The 19572-nt window shown below is 29.1% G+C and overlaps 1 protein-coding gene across 7 annotated transcripts in view; it reads left to right on the top strand.

Moving 5' to 3' along the window:
• LOC129941860 (protein held out wings) overlaps positions 1–17449 on the top strand; it is a 158866-nt gene extending 141417 nt beyond the window's left edge. The window contains exons 4-8 of one of the 7 annotated variants that reach the window (XM_056050613.1): positions 4391–4531; positions 4925–5024; positions 5215–5502; positions 9617–9794; positions 17260–17449. In XM_056050613.1, the coding sequence (XP_055906588.1) occupies positions 4391–4531; positions 4925–5024; positions 5215–5502; positions 9617–9783 (696 nt within the window). In that variant the 3' untranslated portion in view covers positions 9784–9794; positions 17260–17449. Of the gene's footprint in view, positions 1–4390; positions 4532–4924; positions 5025–5214; positions 5503–9616; positions 9795–13169; positions 13546–13609 lie in introns of those variants that run through there. The other 6 variants (XM_056050612.1, XM_056050614.1, XM_056050617.1 and 3 more) reach the window with 6 other exon arrangements.
• Positions 17450–19572: the final 2123 nt, after the last annotated feature.

The following is a 19572-nucleotide window of genomic DNA, read 5'->3' as shown; positions in this document are numbered from 1 at the left end:
AAGGTATCTTAAGCTAACAGCTATTCGACATTGGGCAGGTTCAGACGACAAAAAGAACTTGAAAGTAAGGCAAATTGGCAAGCTGTCAAAAAATTACCTACCTTTTAATTAAGACAACTTTAATGGAAAGTTCACTAAAAAGTTAGTCTACTTCTGTCATAATGACAGTTGATCATGTCTGCACAACTTCATTTAATCTTTTATGTCAAAAGGCTCCTTGTCAATTTGAAAAAGAAATAAGTAATATTTCTTTACCATCCGCTGGTCCGGATGGTGTTATCCCCTCTGTTGTTCTGAAGCGGTGTTCTTAAACGCTGGCAAAACCACTGCGTACGCTTTTTTATCTGTCCTACTCCTCAGGTCTCGCTCCGAGCGGATGGAAAACCGCATTTGTCCAGCCTATCCCCATAGAAGGCGAATCTTCTTCACCCTCTAATTACCGACCGATTGCGCTTACGTCCCTTCTTTTCAAGGTCATGCAAACGCTGTTAAATTATCAGCTCAAAAAATATCTTGAAGATCGAAAGCTTCTTAATGACCGCAGTGTGCGCCGCGACAAGCGTAACTATATCAACGCCAATGCGTATATTTTGTATCGTAATAGCAGAAGCAGAAGATGCTGCAAACAGGTTCGACACACAGCTCAAAGCAACACCTGGTGGAAGAAGTAGACGGTACTGTGATAAGTTCGGTGGATGAGCAAGTCAGAAGAAACGGAAAGAACACTTTTCCTCGAATCCCCCGAATTCCCACCTCCCAGTAAAGAACTTGGCCGCAATTAAAGCACTTAAAAACAGCAAAGCGGTAGAACTTGATGAAGTTACCGCAGAGCTTTTACAAGCAGCGCTAACGCCATCAAGCGAACTGCTTCATCCGCTCTTAAAAGAAGCCTGGACCACTAAAAGCTTCCCCCATGAGTGGAAGAAGGGAATTATCTTCAAGTTCCCAAAAAAAGGAGATCTTACAAAGTGCGAAAACTAGAGAGGAATTTTCGTTACCAAAATAGTAGGAAAAGTTGTACCAGAACGCATCAGAGAACACCTTGAGGCGACACTCGATGCCGAACAAGCAGGATTCCGCTCTGGATCCTCCTTTATTGATCGTATTAACACTCTGCGGATCATTATTGAACAGTGGGTTGAATATCGATCACCACTACACCTGCTGTTCATCGACTTCGAGAAGGCCTTTGATAGCGTTAACAGGGAGTATATCTGGTTAGCTTTTCTGAGGAGAGGCATCCCAGAAAAACTAATTGATATTATAAAAGCAGCATATAATGGATCCAAGTGTCACGTTCTGCACGATGGTAGGTTTTGAGATGAAAACTGTATTTTGTCGCCAATATTGTTTTTGTTGGTGATAAGCGATGTTCTGCGCTCAGCTCTGTCAGGTAGCAGGGGATTCAATGGACCTTGAAATCCTATTTAAAGCTCTTGGATTACTCGGACGATGTTTGCTTTTTCTCTCATAGGATCATACATCTCCATTAAATGATAAAAAGTGTGGAGAGAGAAGCAGAAGTTGTGGGGGGCTGAAAATTAATTCCGGCAAAACAAAAATGACCAGCCTAGGAACCCGACCATCCTCTCAAATAAATATTTTCTAGCAACCGGTGGAAAAAGTGGACCCTCGTTTCCATCGAAGGAGGAACTAAACAAGACGTCATCTGACGCATTTGCAGGAATAACTCTATCAGCTCAAGAACAAAGCTAGGACTGTTTCGCACAAATGTCGAATCTGTGGGTGCAGCACTTGGAAGGTTACTTCAGCCATAACAAGAAAGCTTCAAACCTTCGTAAATAGACATCTTCGGAACATCCTAAGGACTTTCTGGCCAAGCCGTATTTGAAATGAGCTCCTTTATAGGAGGACAGGTCAAGAACCTATAGAATCTATAATACGAAGACGTAAGTGGCAATGGATTTGACATACACTTCGAAAAGGTAACGACTGCATTACAGGCCAAGCAATGCAGTGGAATCTGCTCACACAAGAAACAAGAAGAGCTGGACGACTGAAAAACACAAGGCGCAGGACAGTCGAGTAGTAATCAGCGTCACTGGGCAATAGTTGAAGGGAGTTGAAACACATCTCCGGAAACAGTACACGATGGCGCGTAGGCGTAGTAGAGGCCCTATGCCCCTTAAGGGGTTCCCAACGGACTTAACAGGTCTGAGGTTCTAAGTAAGTAAGTTAATTACCGACAATACGTCTTTCGAAGCAATAAGTCCACTGGTGATCTCATAGTTCATCTCAAAATATATAACGGCAAAATATGATAAGCTCATTAAATTCCGACCTAAACAGCATTGTACAATGGGGAATAAAAAACCGCGGGGAATTTAATGTTTTGAAAATCCAATGCTGTCTTGTATCGTTAAAGCGAGATATACCCCCATTGCCATTATCCATGGATAGCACTTGCATCAATGAGACCGAACACCTCGATATTCTTGGTATATGTGTCACCAACCACCTCTTGTGGAATGATCACATACGCGATGTCACCAAAAATGCTGCAAGGTGTTAGGTTTCCTTAGGCGATGCAAGAAGTTTTTCTCCCTTCTGATATTGGTGTTATCTAAAAGACTTTTTACGTTCTTGGAAAGTATTGAACGTAGAGCTTTTAGATTACTTACTTACATAAGGTGGTGCTACAGTCCTGTGTAAACTAGGGCCTTACCCAACAAACTTCTCCATCTAGCTTGGTCTCTAGCTAGATGGCTCTAGTTTTGCGCTCCAAGTTGGTCTTCCTCTACTGCGCTGTCCTGGGGGTGTGGATTCGAAGATTTTCCGGGCCGGAGAATTGGTTTCCATGCGCTCTACGTGACCCAGCCATCTTAGTCCTTGGACTTTTACCCTTCTGGCTAAGTCTACGTCGCTGTACAGCCCGTACAGCTCGTCGTTCCATCTTCTCCTCCACTCCGTTTCGATTCATAAGGGACCGTAGATCACATGAAGAACTTATCTCTCGAACAGACCCAAGGTGCTTTCATCCGCTTTTGTCATAGTCCATGCTTCTGCAGGACGGGGATGATAAGGGTCTTATATAGCAACACTTTGGTCCCTCGAGCGAGGACTTTACCACTCAATTGCTTTCTTAGTCCAAAGAAACAGCGGTTAGCAAGAGTTATTCTGCGCTGGTGTTGTTTTCTGCGTTTACAGCGGAGCCTATGTAGACGACGTCCTTGACTACCTCAAATTTAAGTCTTTCCATGTTGACAGACGTAATCTTTTCTTGACGAAATCATGTACTTTGACATTATGTTGGGTTCTTCCGATTATGTCAATGTCATCAGCATATCCTAGTAATTGGACAGACTTTTGAAAGATAGTGCCTCTAGTGTTGACGTCTGAGCTCTGCACTATTCTTTCAAGCACGATGTTAAAAAAGTCACATGACAGCGCATTACCTTCACATCGAAAGGATCTGTTAATTTTTGTCCAACATTTCTGGAGGAGCGTGAATTCTCCATGGTCACCCTGTACAAACGAACGAGTTTGGCAGGGATGCCAAAACTTAACATGGCCATATACAGCTCGTCCCTGTAGATGCTGTCATATGCTGCCTTGAGCTTTTAGATTAATCGGTGATAATACCATCATAGAATCATTTATGTCGCTTGAACATCGTCGTAAAGTTTCTTCTCCTAACGTTATTTTAACGGTTTTTGCTCTAGAGAAATAACAAGTTGCATTCTTCCCCTTAACAAGTTCAACCGTAATACTCGCACTTCTAGGAATGTTCATCAGTTTACTCTCAAACCCAACTTCGGTCCTACTGTTAAGTACAGAGAATCGTTCTTTAGCCGTACTATGCGAATGTGGAATGCCTTACCACACTCTGTCTTTCCCAGTCATTCAAGTATTCAAAATCAATGTGCACCGACACCTCCTTTCAAACCCTCTCTCCCTTTCCTAGTGCTCAATCTGTGTCTTTAGTAGTATTTTTATCCCCTTAAGTGTGCGCTTATTATCAAAAAAAAAAAAAACAATCCAAAATACCACCGTACTGGGTTTGAAGCTTGCCTGGGGAGGTTTTTGAAGTAAAGTTCTAAATTTGAAATGAATGACACTTCAAAAACTAATAAGTTGCCTTGGCCAAAATGTACGTTCAAAGAATAAAGTTGACTGCAAATGAAGCCCTTTATGTTGTCTGGCGGGTTAATTATCATCAGAATTGTTTGACATTACTCCAACAACAATGGCACTTTGCTCGTAGTCTTGAGAGTGTAGTGTTCTTGGGCCCAAATCAAATGAAGTCCTATAGCAAAAAAACCGATTACAAATTTGTTTTGGTCTGGTTTTGTAAGTTTTTACTTACAGAATTTTTAGAATTTGTTCCTAATTTTGAAATATTTTTTAAAACTTTATTTTTATATTACAGGAAGACGCTAATAGAGGCAAACCAAATTGGGAACATCTTTCAGATGATTTACATGTTCTCATCACCGTTGAAGATACTGAAAACAGAGCAACACTAAAATTAGCACAAGCTGTTGCTGAAGTTCAAAAATTGCTTGTGCCGGTAAGAACTCGAAACTTAAACTCCCTACAATTTAATTTAACAAATTTTCAGCTAAGAAAAAAATGATTAAACAAAAATTAATAAATTCAAAAATTCCCTTTATTAACGCTGCTTAATAATATATGATCGTCTAAACAAAATTTAAAAAAATGTAAAACCTTTGTTCCAAAAACTATTTCAACTTTAAACTTTCAAAGTGTTTGGAACTGGAGAGAAAAGAAAAACGTTTCTATCCCAAACTAACAACCAATAGAAAAATATTAAACTCTATTAATAAATTGTTTATTAAAAAAAAACGTGTTCTAAACCGAAAAAAGAAAAACAAAAAAACATTTTCCAATTAATACAAAACAATAAATAATATTTTTATTTCTGATGTATACCTACTAACAGCAAGCTGAAGGCGAAGATGAGCTTAAAAAACGTCAACTCATGGAGTTAGCTATTATAAATGGCACATATAGAGATACAACTGCGAAATCGGTCGCTGCAGGTACGTCCTTAAAAACAAAATTAAACAATAACAATTCAATATAATATCCTTCCCGTTAAATTTAAAAAATAAATAAAATTAATATCAATATAAATAATTATATTAATAAAATTCGTCTTAACACTTTTAACTTGATTTTATTTTTTGTAGAATTTAAAATATTCAAAATTTAATAAATTGAAAATTTCAGTTGAAGAAGAATGGCGTCGGGTAGTTGCTGCATCTGCCGAAAACCGTTTGCTTCCAACCGCCATTCCCGGTCTAGCGCAACAAATGCGTGCTCCAACAGCAACCCCACTGGGTGCCCCACTTATCCGAATGACAGTGCCGACATCAGCGGCCAGTCTTTTACCTGGACAAGCACAGCCCGGACTTGAGCATGCCGCCGCCCATGGTATGATTTTCGCCCCCTTTGGTGATTACAACTACGCGGCGGCGTTAGGCAATCCTTTGCTTACGGAATACGCAGACCATAGCGGTGGGTTATTTGCTAGATAAACAATAAAATACAAATAAAAATATAAATAAAACTAGGACTAAGTTAAACAACAACAAAAATAATACCAAACCTAAAACAAAAAAAAATTAAAAATAATTAAAACACATTTATTAATATTTTTAATAATAATCATTAAATCAAAATTAAAAATTAAAAAAACAACAACAAACTTAAGAGAAAATATCATGCACTAGTTTAATAGTTTATAACATTTATAAAAAAAAATTAATAGGTGACAGAATATAATTCAACAAATTAGTAACCATTTAATTGCTTAGATTAAATAACAAACATTTTACAAAGAAATTATTTTTATTTAACAAAAAAGAAAACAACCAAAAAATGTGTACCTAATTTTTTAAAATTTCGTAAGAAATCGCATTTCCGTTTAAAATATTGTTTATAACTTATTTTTACTCTTTACAAAAAAAAATAATAATATAAGATGTTATTTATTGCAATATTTTTGTATTTGTAAATTTTTAAATATTTATCCGTTTTATTTATTGGTTGATTTTCTTTTTTTCTTTCTTTTAAATTTATATTCATTGTGCCATTTTTTAAACAATTTAATAGATGTTTTAATTTTTTATTTTTTAATAACAATTAAAACTAAAAAAAACATATAATATAAAATGTTATAAAAAAGTCCTTTTTGCACAAACGCAAGTATTCCTCGACTTATAATTTATTAACACTTTTTTATAGACGTTCTTTTTACGAATAATTTCAGTGAATCATCAAGAATAGAACAAAATTAAGTCTGACTAACTGTAGTTTCGGCAAAAAGTGGGCAAAATTTAAAATATATTATTTTAGTATTTTTTTTTTGAAGCATAAGAAGTTGTGTGCATAGATTTGTTTTCCTTACTTGACATATGTAACTATAAAACATTGTAATTGAAAGTTAATGTCAATGGTACTGTCAAAAGTGAACTGAACGAAATACTTCTTTAAAAAACGTCAAAGTCATTGTGAAGTGATTGAAACAAGTTGCGTGAAATTGAATAACTGAACATTTAGGTATTTGTTAAAATTATTTTGTTGGAATTCTATGTGTGTTCCTTATTTGACATAACTTTAAAATCATTTAATTGCTATGTAATGTCATTAAAACTGTCAAAAGTAAACTGAACGAAATACTTCTTTAAAAAACGTCAAAGTCATTGTGAAGTGATTGAAACAAGTTGCGTGAAATTGAATAACTGAACATTTAGGTATTTGTTAAAATTATTTTGTTGGAATTCTATGTGTGTTCCTTATTTGACATAACTTTAAAATCATTTAATTGCTATGTAATGTCATTAAAACTGTCAAAAGTAAACTGAACGAAATACTTCTTTAAAAAACGTCAAAGTCATTGTGAAGTAATAGAAACAAGTTGCGTGAAATTGAATAACTAAACATTTAGGTATTTGTCGTTATTAATTTGTTGGAATACTTTGTGTGTTTCTTATTTAACATAACTTTAAAATCATTTAATTGATATGTAATGTCAACATAACTGTCAAAAGTGAACTGAACGAAATACTTCTTTGAAAACGACAAAGCCGTTTTGAAGTAATAGAAACAAGTTGCGTGAAATTGAAGAACTGATCATTTATGTATTTGTCGTTATTAATTTTTTGAATACTTTATGTGTTCCTTATATGACATAATTTTAAAATCATTTAATTGCTATGTTATGTCAATATAATACCCGTAGGTATCTAATGTTCATTCCCGCCTTTGATTCCTAACTTTTTCACGGGTACTGCCTCTTGCGAGGAAATGACAAATCCTCTACGAGTAATTCTTGACAGTTCGGATTCGGCATATAAACTGTAGGTTCTTTCGTCCGTTGAGAGTTGTAAGTCACTAGGCCCTAGTTCATCATGGTCTGTTGCTAATTTTAATGTCAATATAAGTGTCAAAAGTAAACTGAACGAAATACTTCTTCGCATACTTTGAAATATTACTTATCAATTTCTGGCTCAACGAAAATCAATTTTTGACATAACTTTAAAAATCATTTAATTGCTATGTAGTGTCAATATAACTGTCAAAAGTGAACTGATATTCTTTACATACTTTGACATAATACTTATCGATTTCTGCCTAATGTCGATTTACCAGAACTCAACGAAGATTGTACACAGCACTGCGAAACTCAACCATGTTCTGATTGTTAATCCTCAACTATTATAGTTTTAACCGAGCTTAAGCCAGCTTAAGGGAACCAATCAATGCGCAGCCTTATGTTTCACTAACCATAATAGACGTTCTGTTCAGTTTCGTTAAATTTCGTTAACTTTCGCGCAATTACGCAACAGCCATTTAAATTCCTCGAGCTTAAGCAAATGTCAAATTTGCTTAAGTTACTTGAATCCATTATTGTAACTTCTGCTGACTTTTCGTTAAGTTTTCACATTAGCTTATTTCGGTTAAGTCTATTATAGTTGGGCCATTATATGTCACTCGATGGTTATGGCTCGAGCTTAAGCAAATGTCAAATTTGAAACGCATTTTGTTTGACATTTGCTTAAGTTACTTGGATCCATTATAGTTACTTTTAGTTTTGACGATAACTTCTGATAACTTTTCGTTCGGTTTTGACATTAGCTTACTTTCCGTTAAGTCTATTATAGTTGGGCCATTATATGTTACTAACCATATTAGTCTGCTCAGTTTCGTTAAATTTCGCTAACTTTCGTGCAATTACGCAATTAATGGCCCGAGCTTAAGCAAATGTCAAATTTGAAACGCATTTCGTTTGACATTTGCTTAAGTTACTTGAATCCATTATGGTTACTTTAAGTTTTAACGATAACTTCTGATAACTTTTCGTTCGGTTTTGACATTAGCTTACTTTCGGTTAAGTAATTATAGTTGGGCTTTTATACTTTTTTTCACAAACTTACACAATCTAACTGAAAATTTTAAGAAGTTTTTTCGTTTTCTCTTTTGTATTTTCAAAACAAGAATTAAATCATCGAAACTTTAAATTAAATCCTTATAAAAAAAGACAAAGGAATTTCAACTCGTTTACATGAAGCTTGTAGTTATATTGGATTAAGAAAAGTCATATAAATTTGACCTAAGTTTACACTGTCGAACATTTTTGACTTACCTGCTTACTTTTGGTTTAGCAAAATATTTAAGATACTATTTTTCTTAATAAATATTTTGACATCTAATTTTCCCTTTACTTTACATATTGAGCCTAAGTTAGTTAGTTCGACCAACGAATTTTCATTTAAATACCTTTTCTAGCGAACATAGAAATTACTTTTTCTAAAGAAACATCAAATGCACATAATTTCACGTCTGCATGATTAGCTTCTTTAAGTTTGCAAAAATACAAAATGTGTTTTCAAGAGCACTGAGCAGAAATTAAGCAGAGTTTGACATAGGTTTCAAGAAACACACTAGAGAACTGAACTGTCAAAAGTTTGACTAATATACGTCTGTCTCTCTCATTTTACACAAAAGAAATATAAAGTTAGCAGCCCTCAACTATTTCCTACTTTAGTGCGATCATTTTATTCATAGCTTATAAAGCGCTACATCATTCTGAGGTAAAAAAATAAAGACAGTTTTTTTTTGACAGCTGAGTTATCTCTTCTTAGCTTAAAAACATCTAAGGATTTACTTAGTCCCATAGAAAACAATGTTACCATTGTATAATTTTATGAAATCCGTCTTAAAGGCCAAATATTTTAAACGTATGAACGTAGAACATTTTACCCAAAAAATTGGATTATACAATTAAGTGGAACTGTTTCATTGTTTATTTTTAAAGGACAATTGTTTGCTTACTTTTAAGTTTAATTTCCCTTTTTTAAAAATTATATATTTTTAGTATTATTTAACCAGCTCAGTTTTGGTTGTACCCTTGGTTTTTTTCTTCGATCAGTTTTATTTCGTTGTATTTGCTTTTGTTTTCTTATAAATCTATGATAATTTATCTCTTAGATCCTTTTAAAATTCTAAGGAATAACCAAAGCTGTTGCTCCATAAATATTTCTGGTCAATCAATTTTTGATCAATCAAAAAATTTAAAAAAAAAAAACAAACAACCAACAAAACAACACTCTCAAATATCACTTTATAGATCGTTATACAGTGCCATCCGCCCAAAATGGAACACAATACAATGATGATCAACAAAAGCTCTTCATGCAGTCTGTGAATTATTGGTGCAACAAATCTGCAGCCGGAAATATGCGATCCTTTAGGGTAAAACCCTACGACCATGTGAACCTTGGACACAAAGAATAGGATACTCAAATGTAATTACTAACTAACTTAACTTAAAAAAAAAAACTGAACGAACAAATAATAATTGGTTGTTATTTTCTATTTATATATTTTTTTTCTTTTTTATTCGTTGTTATGTTTTGTGATTGTTTATTATTATATTTTTTTTTTCTAATAAGTATGTTCGTAGTTTTAAAATGTTTGACATAGCAGATAGATATTTTAAGAATCTTTAAAACATATGACATTTTTGACATTTTACACTGACTTTTTTTTCTATTATAAGTCGATGAATTCTTGCGTAGAGATTTATTATAAACAAAAATAAAAATAATATAATAACTCAAATGTAACCCAACTAAAGAAAACTTTATATAAAGGCACTTACTTTGATTATTTCTTTTTATACATTTTTTTTTCTAATTTAAAATACATAATTATAGCTTTAGGTCGGGGCTTTTCATTGCAAGCATAATATACTAAATGTAGTAAAAATTAATAATACAATATACATTTTTAATTAATATTTTATTTGAAAAACATTTTTTTAGCAAGAGCGAAACTCAAATTTGATCATATTTAAATTTTATTTTTGTATGTTTTGTGTACTAAATGTGACGTGAAATATCACTTGTCAAAAATATATTTTGAATTGTTTTTGACATATGAGTGTGTTTAATGTAAGACTTCTGTTTCTTTCCTATTTAAAATATATGTAACGAAAGGAGTTTGTTAAAGTTGCTAATACGATACACTCTCAATGTAAACAGATCTTTAAATATTTTTCAAAGAAAACACTAGTTTTTGCTTTAAAATAAGGTAACTGTTAAAATTGAAATATACAAAAATAGTGTAAACAAAAATTGTAGCTATGTTTAACACCGAATTCGAATAAATCATTGTTAGATAAACTTAAAATGTTTGCTACAACGAAACAAGCCTCAACTAAGTGTTGGCAATTCTGTGAGTCTTCAACATTTTTGTAATTAAAAACGAGCCCCTCTGCAATTTGCAAATTGTAACACCTCACTGTGTAATCTGGATAATTAATAGAACGCGAAACAGATCGAATCGATTCACAATAGTAACCTTTGTTAAAATTGTTTAAGGGCCTTGCACATGAGAGCGAATAACGAATGGACGAACAAACGTGATTTTACACAATTCAAAAAAGTCAATTTTAAACAAAGTAACATTTTAATTATAAGAAACTAAATGTCACTTATGTTAGGATAATAAAATTTGCATTTTTTTCTCTAAAACAAGACAATTTTGTAAAAAAAAAAATTGGTGGTAACAAATTGCAGTGTGGTTGCTACGAACTGTCAAACTCTATTCGCGTTCCACATACCATCCATACTGCAACAAATAAATTGTACGGGTTCAACTTAACCTTAAAATTTATACCACTCTGGTTTTTTTTGTGGAAAAGGGTAGTTATAAAGTAGTATTCACATGAGCGCGAATAACGAACGACAAATGAATTACAAAATGTCAGTTTATATACGTTTGAAGACATATTTCCACACAAATTCTTAACGAAACTATAGCAATATAGTTTCTATTTGATTTATGATACGTACTTTTACTTTCCAACATCATATGTTAATGAGTTTAAGAAAACATTATTATTTATTAATAAACATTATTGATTAATCTCAAGTTGTCAATTTTATTCTTTACTTAAATTTCATTATTATAGTTGCCTTTGACAAAGCTGAACGCTCTTACATTGTTAAACTTGGCAAAAATAGGGTACCGCAAATAAAAGATGTAATATTTTGGGAGACTAATTGTGGTAGTGGTACCCGTAGCGTGATGGTTAGTGCGTAGAACTGTCATGTCAAATGTCTTCGATTCGTTCTCTGCCTGTGCCATCTAAACTTTTTTCACGGTACTTCCTCTTGCGAGGAATTGACAAATCCTCTTGTTATGAAAAGTGCTTTCTCAACGTAGCCGTTAGGAATCGGCTAAAAACTGTAGGTCTCCTCCATCCTTGATAATATAACTCGTACACAGGAATGGTTGAGAGTTGTAAGTCACTAGGCCATCTAATCTTAATTATGATAAGAACTTATTTGTAAATGTAAAGAGTGAACATAGTGATGACTTGGAGAGAAACATGTATTTCTAGAGTTAAATTAAGGGCCTGTTTACACTCTAAATGAAAACGTGTCTTATTGCTCTTCTAAAAAGGCGTTCTTTTTTTTATTTTTTAAAGATCTAATAAAAACCTGAATACTGTAAAAAGCCTTAAATATTTCAATCCTTTAAAAAAAATAAGATAAATGAAACCAAATGTCATCCAACGTAAGACAGGCTGAGTTCAAAAATGCAACTAGCTGCACAAGCCATGCCGACAAAATTTATGCAGTGCATTTATAAATGAAAAAACTATTTCAAGAAAGCGGCAGATGTACAATATCAAAAACCAATTCATAAATGTCATCGAATTAGGCGCTTATAAAAAAGTATGACAGAAATACATAAGTTTTTTCTTTGAGTTACCCGGGTTTTGGTTTTTTAGTGTCTTAACAAAATTCTTTAAAATGTCCATTAAAAATGTTTTATTAGGACTTATTTTAAATGTTTTGAATAGAACCAATTCATTCAAACTGCAGGTTTGATCGCATTTCAGCTGTCAGACTGTTTTTTGAACAGAGTTACCGACTGCAGTAATGCAGTGTCTTTACATTTATGAACGCAAATCTTGCATTACTGCTGCATTTTTACATTAACGAACTTACCGATAATTCTGACGCGAGTTTAGTTTCTTGCGTTCTTAATTTATCCCAAGAATTTTTTAAGGTTTTAATTATTCTGAACTACATAATTCTGTGGTGTTAAAATAAATTACTTAAATCTGGCACAAAGGAAATATCCCCAATTAATCACTCCTTCGTACTAAACTAACACACTTAACGCTAGTGTCAACTGTCAGTTAATAATTGATAAATATCAAATTTTAACAATGAACAAGACAAATGATTAAAGTTTTGACACTTGAGTTCAATCCAGACGTTAAAGTAAAAGTTATGAATACCAACGAACAATTTCTTGACATTTGAGTAAATGTAAATTTGAAATTCTGAATTGATAATTGGATCCGTAATTCAGGTGTAATGCTTTTCTTTTTCTTCAACTACTTTTTTCATAAACTTGAAATAAAAATAAATGATTAACCCTTTAAAGCTCAACGTATACGAAAAACATGTGTAAATAACAATTTTTAGGCTTTAAATCAAAATTGTCACTAACGTGCTTGCCTAACTTAACCCACATAATAAAAAAAAAAAACAAACAATATAGTTTAATCAAAATCCTAAACCAAAAAATTGATCCCAAATCCAATAATACAAAAATTTAGGACTTAAACACAACATTTTTAAAAACTTTTTTAATTGCAGTTTGGTACACAAATTTGATCACCTAAAGACCCTCTAAATCCCAAAAAAATATTTCTGTTTTAAAAACAAAAATCAAAAAGTCAAAGTATACAAAAATCTATACTGCTATCTACACAAATTGATGGGCAAAACTTAAAATGAAGCGTTGATCAGCTCAACCCCAGCAGATTTGAAACTCAAAAAATAAGATAAAAATTATAATTTTAATTTTAGTTAATTTTAAAATTTAGGACAAATTTAAGTAAATTTAATCAAAAAAATGCTGTGATCAAATTTGGGGGTCGCTTTTGTAATAATTTATTAATTGTTTAACACGTTTTTTTTAAATAATATATTGTTTATATTTAGAGATGCAAGTTTGATTTTGAATTTTGTTAAATTATTTATAAATATATATTACCTTTTTTTAAATGATTTAAAAATTATCATAATATTTACAGTTGGTCGATATTTGCATGCCGGCTCCGTCTTTTGAATATTAAATATTTTTTTTTAATTATTTATAAATATAGTTAGATGTTAAAATATACTCATATCTTTTTCTAGGATATAACGAACATTATCTGAAATGAATTATTAAAGTGTTTTTTTAGTTTAAAGTTTAATCAGATAGTGTATAAAAAATTAAAAGAATTTTATACATAAAAAAGAAGAGAAGATTTTATTGTTAGTTTTTTTTTAAATCTTCATAAATTTGCAAGCATTCAAAATATTAAAAACAAAAAAAAAATATTGTACAAAGCTTGTACATGTTAAGTTTCCTTGTTTTTTGTTTTATACCAATTGACACATATTTTCATAGTTAGAATCATAATTATTATAATCATAAACTTTATAAAGTTTAAACATAAAAATATTTAAAATACTCATTTGGAAGAGTATTGAATTTAAAAATAAAAATGACAAAATGAGTTAAACGTCAAAAAGAAGCTTATTTTAAACAAGAAGAAAAATTGACTTAAACAGCAATTTTGAATTCATTGTATTTACTGTAAATATTTAGTATTCTTTTATTTTTCTATGATAAAAAATTAATTTATAAATAATTTTTGCCCATAAACATTATAAGTGATTTTTTATCCAGTGGTGGATTATTATTATTATTATTATTTTCATAATATTTATTTTTATAAATATTTTCATGACATGAGTATATTCTAGTTTATTATTTTCTTTGCTTTAAATAATTAAGTTTTAATATTTCTTAATATTTAAATATTTGTTTAAGTATTATTTTGTTGTTTGGTGTTGGGCTTTTATTAGTTAACTTTTATATTAGATTTTGTGTACCTTTATTTACGAGGAGCTATTTAGTAGGATTTAGTTTTTATTTTATTTTCATTTTATTTATGATTAATTTATTAAATATTTTATTTTACGCTTTAGAAAAAAAAACAGTAATAAACTAACCTGTTACACTTTTTTGTAATATATAACTTTAGTAAAGCCTGAAAACCAAATTCATTTCATAAATTTATAGAAACAGACCATTTATAATACACATTAACAGGGTGTTTTTTGATTTATGTTGATGCTTTTAAGGTCAAAATTACAATAGATAAGTAAAATTATCTAAAACAAAAAATATACAAAGATCCCGTTTTACATTTCAGAACTCTTTAGCCATCAAATTCATCAATATCTGATCTTATCTGTTAAATTAAGTAAACTGCTTTATTTTTGAAAATAAATTATATCGAAACTTGGCATTACTTTTAAACTAGTGTTACCCTTCTTGAATATTAATTAAGGAATTTACAATTGTCTTGTAGATGTTTGATGTGACGAATTTAAAGCGCAACACAATTATTTTTTTGACAGTTCGAGCCATGCTCTGAACTAAAAAAGAAAAACGCCAATGATTTACTTAAATTAAACAACCAAACATAACTTACTTCAGACCGAAAGAAAACTGTCAAAATGTATTGCCAATTTTTAATTTATTCTTTTTTTTAAAGTACACTTTTTACATGAGAAAACATCACAGAACAAGATAAATATACGATTTGGCATTTGACTTAAAGCACACTTTTTAAAAACATGGCAAATTTAGAATAAAACAAAAATACACGGTTTGACATTTGTCAGTTTCAACATAATAGAGAATCCATTTAAAATGGAAAAAAATACAAATCAAAAACTCTTAACACTCCAAATCCATCAATTTCAGATCCTAGATACACCTACATATGTTTATTTCAAATATCAGTTAAATTAAGTAAACTGCGCTTTCTTTGAAAATAAATTAAACCGAAACTTGGCATCACTTTTTAACTAGTGTTACCTTTCTCGAATTTCAATCAAGGAATTTACAAACGTCTTCTAGATATTTTTCGATTTACTTAAATTAAACTACCAAATACAACTAACTTCAGACCGAAAGAAAACTGTCAAAATGTATTACACAGAAAACAGTATTGCCAGTTTTTAATTTCTTCTTTGTTTTAAAGTACACTTTTTACATGAGAAAACATCACAGAAAAAGATAAATATGCGGTTTTGAATTTGACTTAAAGCATACTTTTTAAGAACATCACAAATTTAGAATAAAATAAAAATACATTTGATATTTGTTAGTTTCAAAATAATAAAGAATCCATTTAAAATGAAAAAAATACAAATCAAAAACTATTAATACTTCAATTCCATCAATATCTGATCCTAGATCCATCTACATATTTATATTTCAAATATCTGTTAAATTAAGTAATGCGCTTTCTTTGAAAATAAATTAGATCGAAACTTGGCATCACTTTTTAACTAGTGTTACCTTTCTCGAACTCCATTCGAGGAATTTAAAAACGTCTTCCAGATGTTTTATGATTTACTTAAATTAAACTACCAAACACAACTAACTTCACACCTTAAATGAAACGTCAAAATGCATTACACAGAAAACAGTATTGCCAGTTTTTAATTCCTTCTTTGTTTTAAAGTACACTTTTTATATGAGAAACATCACAGAAAAAGATAAATATGCGATTTTGAATTTGACTTAAAGCATACTTTAGAATAAAGCAAAAAGTACAGTTTGACATTTTTTAAGTTTCAACAAAGTAAAAAATCAAAATGTTTGAGGACATTTTTAATTTAGAATTTCTTCAACAACTTAAGAGATGATTTGCTTTGATACAAGATGAAGTGAAGAAATACTCCAAAATTTCAAAATAAAAAGAGATTATTAATTAAAATTGTATTTGTATTTTTTTTTTTAATCGCAGAACTAAAACAAGTTAAACATAAATAAAAATCACCCTAAAACATAACACAGTGCCATCCGCTTAATATAGCATTATATACTTACCAAACAATAATACCAGTCTTAGTTAATTTAATTTACTTTAAAATATAAACAAAAGTATAAAAACAATAACAACAAATTTTTGTATTGGCTTTTATATTATTGTTATTATTATGATATTATTATTATAGTTTTTTTTGTTTTGTTTTATTTAAACACTTTTCTTTCTTGCTCAGCAGGATTTCGGGTTGAATCAAAATGGTGCTTAGTATATCATAATTATTAAATTTTATTATTATAATTATTATTTAGTTTAATTGTTAATTTTAAATCAAACAGAAAAATATATATATATATTTAAAAAAAAATGCAAGCTCACCGAATTCCGTCCAATACATGTTTTTTTTTAGTTGCTAGTCAAATAAAGTTTTTTTTTTATTTAATTTTTATTTTCCTTTTAGTTAACTTTTTTTATAAAATTACAAAACAAAAATATAAACAAAAAACCTGCATGATGTTGAATTTTTTTCCAAGCCTCTCACTTTTTTTATCCTTTTAATTCCTTCGTTAAGTATGTATTTTTAAATCCTGGTATGAAATCACTTATAAATTAAATTAAAAATACAAAAATAATATTCATTCCAAAGAATAAAATAATTAAATAAAAATAAAAACGAACAGATAAACAGGCAAACACAATTAATAGACAAAGAGAAATAAATTCTTTTGGTTTTTAATTCATTTTCATAAATATTAGAATATTTTTTTTATTTTTTATTCATACAAATTTATTTTTAATTTAAACTTCAAACAATAAAAACTTATACAAAAATGTATTTTTCAAAGTAGGAGCACTAAAACAACACAGACGTTTTTCTAACAGAGAACATCCGTATCAGAGGGCTGGGGTCTCTCATAAACCACCAAATTTTATTGAAATTCAGTAAAACAAAAATTAAACAAACAAATTTTAAATTTAAATTTATAAAGTAAAAAACAAAATATTTTTACATTTTTACTCACGAACGAACAAATCTTAATTAAATAAATTTAAAAAAAAAATTAAAAGAATCTCAGTGTTTATAAACAAAAACAATTAAAATCTTTGTGCCAGATCTGTGAGAGACCCCTTGCAACAATGAAAATAAAATATCAACTTCTTTACAAATTTTCAGCCCACAGGTTAGTTTGTTAATTTTATTTTAATTAAATTAAATTATTATTATTTCTCTTTTTCCAATTACTTTTAAGTTAAAATTAAAAAAAAAATAAGAAAGAAATGGTTTATTTTTGAAAATCTATTCTTTTTTATGTGTATTTATAGTTTTACTTGATATTGTAAATTATAATCTTTTGTGGCTATATATCATAATTAAAATATAAATAAAATATAAATTACGAAAAAACCTATGAGATATAGAAAAAGAGCCGACAGAAAAAAACGTTAACTTTTCTGTAAAAAAAAAAAAATATATAAAATATATTGTTTTAATGTTGACTTGTGCCTTTGTGAATGTGTTTTTTTTTCTTTGAATAAGAATTTAATTATTAGTTTAAAATATAAATTTATAATTAAGATTTTATAAATATTTTTAAAAATTCTATTTTATACTCCACAAACAAAAATTGTAGCCTTAAGTTTTTGAATTCCTTCTTTTTTCATAGATACAAACGAGAAATATTGTCTTTTGTTCATTTTTTTATTATCTATACAAAAAGTGTAATAATTGTAAAATAAGATAATTTTTAGCAATAAATCAAAAAAATAAAATATAAACAAATATAATATAAATGGGGGAAGAATTTGACAGCAATTTTTTTCTAAACAAAAATACAAAATGAAAAATATAAATACGAACTTATTTTTAATAATCGATGAAATTCGATATAAATTTATAAATAAATAAAGATCAATGATTGTTAAATCAAAATTTAAAACAATTTAGTTTTTTTTCATTTTATTTACATATTTTGTTTACCCTTCCTGTCTCTTAAAATTTCTTTTTCTCTTAATTTTCTTAACATTTTGTTTTTTCTAACATTCAAAACAATATTTATTAAAATTAGTTTCCACTGTTCCTCTTTTTTTTTAAATAAATTGAATAATTAAAAGAATGAATAAATTTAAAAAAAAATATCATTCATCTTTATTAACAAATAAAAATTCTAATCTTAACATTTTTTTAATATATAAAATTGATAATGTAACATCAAATTAGTTTTTAACTTTTTAGAAAATTTGACATTAATATTCGTTAACAAATAATAATAATAATTAAAAACCAAAAACGAGTTGTGAATGAACTGGAGTTTATGCATAAAATAATACATGTTTTTAAATATAAAACTAGAGAATAAGTTGTTGACATTATTTCATTCCTTCTTAATTAATTCAAAAACCCTCAAAACAAACAAAAATACAATAAACATTATTATATATTTATTAAAAATAACAATATTGGTTATGGGAATAATAATTAAATTGTTAAATTTTAAACATTTATTCATTGCATCGCTTTTTTATGTTTTTAAACATGAAATTAAAATAATACAAACATTTTCTACTTACATTGATTTCATTAGTTTGGTCCTATTCTAACATCCAGCACAATATAAATCATAATTTTAAATAATTAAAATAATTTTCTGTTTAATTTAAAAAAAAAACACCATAAACTGTTATTAAAAAAAAAATATATTATATAAATAAAAAACTATTTCTGCACACTCTAAAAAAATAAATAACATTTAATTTGTATGTAAACAAAAACAAATATAATATGTATTTTCATTTAAACTTTCATTGTTAACAATTTTTTTTTTTAAATTAAGATTTATCTATAATTAATTAATTCTTTTTCCAACAACAAAGTGCAAGAACATTATTAAAACTCAATGTTACATAGTACTTTTTTTCTATTTATACATATTTATCTATTAAATAATAATATTTATAAATAATCTTGCTAAAATTAAACTAACCAAAGGCCAAGTTAACTAAACGACATTTTTTATATATAAAATATACATAAAATTAATTTAATACTTATATTTTTTTTTCGACATAAAATCAAACAAATATCTAATCTCAAAGCGTTTTTTTTTTTAAACAAAAAATAATCCATTTTTATAAATAATGCACACTTTTCGATAATTAAAAAT

Source organism: Eupeodes corollae, chromosome 1 (assembly GCF_945859685.1).
Source record: "Eupeodes corollae chromosome 1, idEupCoro1.1, whole genome shotgun sequence".
NCBI lineage: Eukaryota > Metazoa > Arthropoda > Insecta > Diptera > Syrphidae > Eupeodes > Eupeodes corollae.
This window is presented reverse-complemented; position numbering and strand designations above follow the sequence as displayed.